We start from the raw sequence: 6,000 nt of genomic DNA, 5'->3' as shown, positions 1-6,000 counted from the left end.
GGTACAAGGTAGTCGCATACCAAAGGCATCCTGTCATTTGGTACAAGGCAGTTGCATCAAAGGCATCGGACATTGTCTCAATACCCCTCACTAGGATTAATCTGGCCTTCCTCTCTCATCAATTGGTAGACGCATTTCAAAGTCATCGGTCATTGTCTTAATACACAGCAACCTGAGGCAAGCCTGGGCCTGCCTTTCTGTATCAATCTACTGGAGAAAAGCCTGCTTTAAGACTAAATATAAATGTAATCTAGCCCAGGAATCCATTTAATATATTTTTTATATTTTTAACAACATTCAGCCTAATCACAATGTCAACTACTGATTTTTATTTTTTTGGAATTCATTCTTTGTTTAGGTTTCCGATAAACGAGTGTCCAGAAAACATGGTCTGCTGGAATTGTTGGATGAAACATTGCGCATTAAACCGGTGAGGAAGTTTCTGATGTCATAATTTATTTAAAGTATGGAGTAAGCCATTTAGAACGGAGACGAGGAAACACTTTTTCTCACAGGGAGTGGTGAGTTTGTCAAATTCTCTGCCCCAGAGGGTGGTGGAGGCCGGTTCGCTGGATACTTTCAAGAGAGAGCTAGATAGGGCTCTTAAAGATAGCGGAGTCAGGGGATATGGGGAGAAGGCAGGAACGGGGTACTGATTGGGGATGATCAGCCATGATCACATTGAATGGCGGTGCTGGCTCGAAGGGCCGAATGGCCTACTCCTGCTCCTATTGTCTATTGTCTATTCTACAAATGCAATATTTTGGTGATGGCTCAAAGGACAGAGAACTTTGTCCATATAATGGCCTAAATGTTATTGAAGTAATGACGGTTAGACCATTGATGTATGTTGTAATAAATTGTGAAAATATGTGTACTTTCATAGGAAGCTGGATATCCTCATAATGATTCAGCAGTACAAATAACTGTACGGCCTTGCAGCCTTTTCTAACAGAATCAAGTGAATTCAGTTGAGTTGATATAACTCCAGCTGTTTGTAAATAATGTTTGCAGCATAATATCTTGCAGATGTTTGGATTTTCTTCCATGAGGTATATTGACTTTTTCAAGTTATATTAATAGAAGTAACCTTGTAATATGTGAGCCCCATAACTGCAACCAAACCCAAAGACAATATAGGAGTCAGGAGTCCAATTTATTACCAAAACAAAAGCGATGCTTAAGCAAAACAAAAGTGCGGCATGGTGGTGCAGCGGTAGAGTTGCTGCCTTACAGCGCCAGAGACCCAGGTGTGATCCTCACTACCGGTACTGCCTGTACACAGTTTGCACGTATTCCCTGTGACCACGTGTGTTTTCTCCGGGTGGGAGTCTCCTCCCACACTCCAAAGACGTATAAGTTTGTAGGTTAATTGGCTTCTGTAAAACTTTTATATTGTCCCTTGTGTGTAGGATAGGGCTAGTATATGGCTTGATTGCTGGTCGGAGCAGACTCAATGGGCTGAAGGGCCTGTTTCCCATATGCCATGAAGCGATAGGAAATGGTTGTCAGTGTTGGGAAATGACGTGGGCAAGAGGGCGGATGTTGTAAACCTGTGGTCAGGAGTTGGGTTGAAGGGAACTCCCAGGAAGTCATGGAACTTCACAGACATTCCTGACCCAGTAGCAGTGGGATAGGGAGTGGAGCTGATGAGATGAAGTGAAGATGATTGAAGAACTGTCAATGAGTGGATTGTCACTGTTCTATCAATAAGAATCATTTGGAATTTGGGGTCAAGGACCGAGCGTTCACGTCGCGGCCCTGTTTCCACCAATCTTTCCACCACTACGCCCAAGAAGCGCAAGACGCCATTGTATGCTGATGCCGAGAAGTGTGTTCAGCTCTGGCCAAACAATTTCTCATCATGTGATGTGAAGTCGATAAGAAGAATTTGGAAATTGGCCTTACTATTCATACTATTTACTCCAAATTGTTCGAATGTTGGCCAAAATTCCAGAGTTCCATATATTTACAATGGAATCTCTATTGCCAATGATTCAGTTGCCCGACTTGTCAGTTTATTGCCTTAATTTCCCAAGCTCTACATGTTAATGATTTTAGCCTGCTGCTACTAATCTCATTCCATCAGATGGAAGTCCAAGAAATAGTACATCCAATTGATCATGCATCTGAAGAAGGGTCCCAACACAAAATGCCATCTATCTATGTACTCCAGAGATGCTGCCTGACCTGCTGAGTTTCTCCAGCATTTAGGGTCTTTTATTATAATTTATCTTGTGCTGGTTTTCTATTCATTGTGGATTCTGTCAACAATCCACTATTCTCTTGTGAAGAATAATGATTTGTGTGAAATCTAATTCACTTGCTCCTCACATTTAACCATTTTGTACTGTTGTGCTATTTTCCATCAAAGGTAAGCCTGATTTCACCGTATCCATACTAATTTGTTGATTATTTCATTTTTTGTTCCAGATTCACGATAATCCATGCTTCCTTCAGTCCTCAGATGGAGACCAATTTATGCCGCTGGAGAAAGATAAATGGCACCGGTTGAACCCAGGAGATTGCTTTTCCTTGTTGCCAGACAAATATATATATAAAGTTATCTCTTCCAACTCAGACCAGACTTTAAGGTGACTGATTAATTTAGAAACAAATAAACAACAATCACCATAAGACTATAAGGCATAGGAGCAAAATTAGGCCATTTGGCTCATCGAGTCTGCTCTGCCGTCTGATCATGGTTGATAGCCAATATGTGCAGGAGTAGGCACTATGCTTCAAATGCCAGGGAAAGATGCAGTCGTCTGGCAATGAGGCAACATAAGATGTCCACGCAACACTCCAGCCCAGACAATAGACAATAGGTGCAGTAGTAGGCCATTCGACCCTTTGAGCTAGCACCGCCATTCAATGTGATCATGGCTGATCATTCCCAATCAGTATTCTGTTCCTGCCTTCTCCCCATATCCCCTGACTCCACTATCTTTAATAGCCCTATCCAGCTCTCTCTTGAAAGTATCCAGAGAACCGGCCTCCACCGCCCTCTGAGGCAGAGAATTCCACAGACTCACAACTCTCTGTGAGAAAAAGTGTTTCCTCGCCTCCATTCTAAATGGCTTACCCCTTATTCTTAAACTATGTGGCCCCTGGTTCGGGACTCCCCCAACATCGTGAACATGTTTCTTGCCTCGAGCGTGATCTATTGTTTGTAGGTTGAGCTTTCAGTAAACATTGGTGAAAAAGGATGTTTTTCTTATCAGTATGCATCGGGATATTGTTTAGAATAAAATTATTGAATTATGGCAATAAAATATTTGTATGTAACTTCTGTACATGCAGAAACAGTGACCTGTCCAGTCTTGAAGATGATCAGTGTAACTCAGAACATTTGCCAATAGCTCAAGGGATGTTGAAGAAAGACTCCAAGGAATCAGACGATTATACAGAAAAACCCAGCAAATCTACCAAGACACTGACAATAGATTCAACAGAGGAATCCAATGCGTTTGAACCAAGTAACATTTTGGAGAATATGGTAATAATTTGAAACCAATTAATAATTATTAACCAATATAATTTGTGTAAAGTGAGGGGGAAAGATCTAATCGGAACTTGAGGGGTAACTCTTTCTACACATGGGTGGTGGTTATATGGAGCGAACTGCCGGAGGAGGTAGGTAGGGGCTGGTACTATCATAGTATTTAAAAGGCATTTAGACAGGTACATGGATAGGATAGGTATAGAGGGATATGGCCAAACGAGGGCAGATGTGACAAGTGTAAATGGGACATGTTGTTGGGTGTAGGGACAATGGGCATCTTTCCGTGCTGCGTGACTATAATCCTTTTCCAGCTGAATTAGATAATTTTGGTATTGTTGAATCTTGCATTGTTTTATTAATTCATAGGATATGTACATTCATATGTACCTAAGTTCACAAGTGATAGGAGCAGAATTAGGCCATCTGCCCATCAAGACCACTACGCCATCCAATCATTCAGTAAGGTGTTCGACTGGTCTGGAAGGTTAGATCACATGGGATCCAAGGAGAGATAGCTGAATAGATAGCAAATTAGCTCCATGGAAGGAAGCAGAGGGTGATGGTGGAAGGTTGCTTCTCAGATTGGATGCCTGTGACTAGTGGTGTGCCTCAGGATTCGGTGCTGGGCCCATTACTGTTTTTCATCTACATCAATGATTTGGATGAGAACATACAGGGCAAGATTAGCAAGTTTGCTGATGATACAAAAGTTAGTGGTTTTGCAGATAGTGAAGATGGTTGTGAACGATTGCAGCAGGATCTGGATCGATTGGCCAGGTGGGCGGAGGAATGGTTGATGGAATTTAATACAGAGAAGTGTGAGGTGTTGCATTTTGTGACTTCGAACAAGGGCAGGACCTACACAGTAAATGGTCGACCTCTGGGTAGTGTTGTGGAGCAGAGGGATCTAGGAGTACAGGTGCATGGTTCCTTGAAGGTCGAGTCACAGGTAGATAACGTGGTCAAAAAGGCTTTTGGCACTTTGACCTTCATCAGTCAGAGTAATGAGTATAGTAGTTGGGAGGTCATGCTGCAGTTGTATAAGACGTTGGTGAGACCACATTTAGAATATTGTGTTCAGTTCTGGGCACCATGTTATAGGAAAGATATTGTCAAGCTTGAAAGGGTTCAGAAAGAATTTACAAGGATGTTGCCAGGACTAGAGGGTGTGAGCTATAGGAAGAGGTTGAGTAGGCTGGGTCTCTACTCCATGGAGCGCAGGAGCATAAGGGGTGATCTTATAGAGGTGTATAAGATCATGAGAGGAATAGATCGGGTAGATGCACAGTCTCTTGCCCAGAGTAGGGGAATCGAGGTCCAGAGGACATAGGTTGAAGGTAAAGGGCAAAAGATTTAATAGGAATACGAGGGGTAACTTTTTAATACAAAGGGTGGTGGGTGTATGGAACAAGCTGTCAGAGGAGGTAGTTGAGGCTGGGACTATCGCATTGTTTTAGAAACAGTTAGACAGGTACATGGATAGGACAGGTTTGGAGTGATATGGACTAATCGCAGGCAAGTGAGACTAGTGTAGCTGGGACATTGTTGGACGGCGTGGGCGAGTTGGGCCGAAGGGCCTGTTTCCACTCTGTTTCACTATGACTCTATGCTGATCTATCTTTCCCTCTTAACCCTATTCTCATGCCTTCTACCCCCATAACCCCTGACACCATACAGAATATATCTCTCTACCTCTGCCTTAAAGATATCTTGACTTGGCCTCCATAGCCTTCTCTGGCAATGAATTCCACAGATTCACGATACTCTGATTAAAGAAATTCCTCCTCATCTCCCTCCTAAAGGAACGTCCTTTAATTCTGAAGCTATTGGGCGAACAATTGGGCGTCCAGAATTGTTCTTGGTGGGCATCTATGCCAGTGAAAGACCAGGAAAGGTTATTGTACACTCGTGAGACAGCTCGTGTTCTGACAATCTGGTAGATGCATTGTCATGTGTAGAAAGCACTGCAGATGCTGGTTGACACCGAAGATAGACACAACATGCTGGAGTCACTCAGCGGGACAGGCAGCATCTCTGGATAGAAGGAATGGGTGACGTTTTGGGTCGAGACCCTTCTTCAGACTGAGAGTCAAGGGAGGCACAGAGATAAGGAAGTGTAAGGTGCGAAACCGAGATATCAAAGGAGATGCAGTTCACGGAAAATATAATAGATCATTGTTTGCTACAACTTGACAACGAAGCAGACAGAGCTAATATGTAATCAGGGGGACAGTCAGAGAACTAGGAAGGGAGCGGGATGGAGAGAGAAGGAAAGCAAGTGTTACTTGAAGTTAGAGAAGTCAATGTTCATTGTCATCGTCGCTCCTGCTGGATTTAAATAGTTGATCTGTTTAATTAACTGATTTTTAATTCCCATACTGATATGAATTTATGTGTGTAGAGTAACAGTCCAGTCGCATACCCCTTTTTAATTCTAGTTTTAAGATGACCAAATTGCATATCTTTAAGTAATACTAGATCAAGTGCAGACCCGT

General features: G+C 42.7%; 2 protein-coding genes across 2 annotated transcripts in view; both read left to right on the top strand.

The window, feature by feature from the left end:
• plek (pleckstrin) overlaps positions 1-6,000 on the top strand; it is a 198,585-nt gene that overhangs the window by 82,314 nt on the left and 110,271 nt on the right. The gene's annotated exons all lie outside the window — the stretch shown is intronic.
• Positions 1-6,000, top strand: part of aplf (aprataxin and PNKP like factor) — a 71,146-nt gene that overhangs the window by 4,581 nt on the left and 60,565 nt on the right. Inside the window, exons 2-4 of the mRNA XM_055665389.1 lie at positions 359-430; positions 2,434-2,594; positions 3,304-3,499. Of these exons, the coding sequence (XP_055521364.1) occupies positions 359-430; positions 2,434-2,594; positions 3,304-3,499 (429 nt within the window). The remainder of the gene's footprint in view (positions 1-358; positions 431-2,433; positions 2,595-3,303; positions 3,500-6,000) is intronic.

Source organism: Leucoraja erinacea, unplaced genomic scaffold (assembly GCF_028641065.1).
Source record: "Leucoraja erinacea ecotype New England unplaced genomic scaffold, Leri_hhj_1 Leri_121S, whole genome shotgun sequence".
In the NCBI taxonomy this organism is placed as follows: domain Eukaryota; kingdom Metazoa; phylum Chordata; class Chondrichthyes; order Rajiformes; family Rajidae; genus Leucoraja; species Leucoraja erinaceus.
The sequence above is the reverse complement of the archived record's forward strand: the minus strand, read 5'-3'. Positions and strand labels throughout refer to the sequence as shown.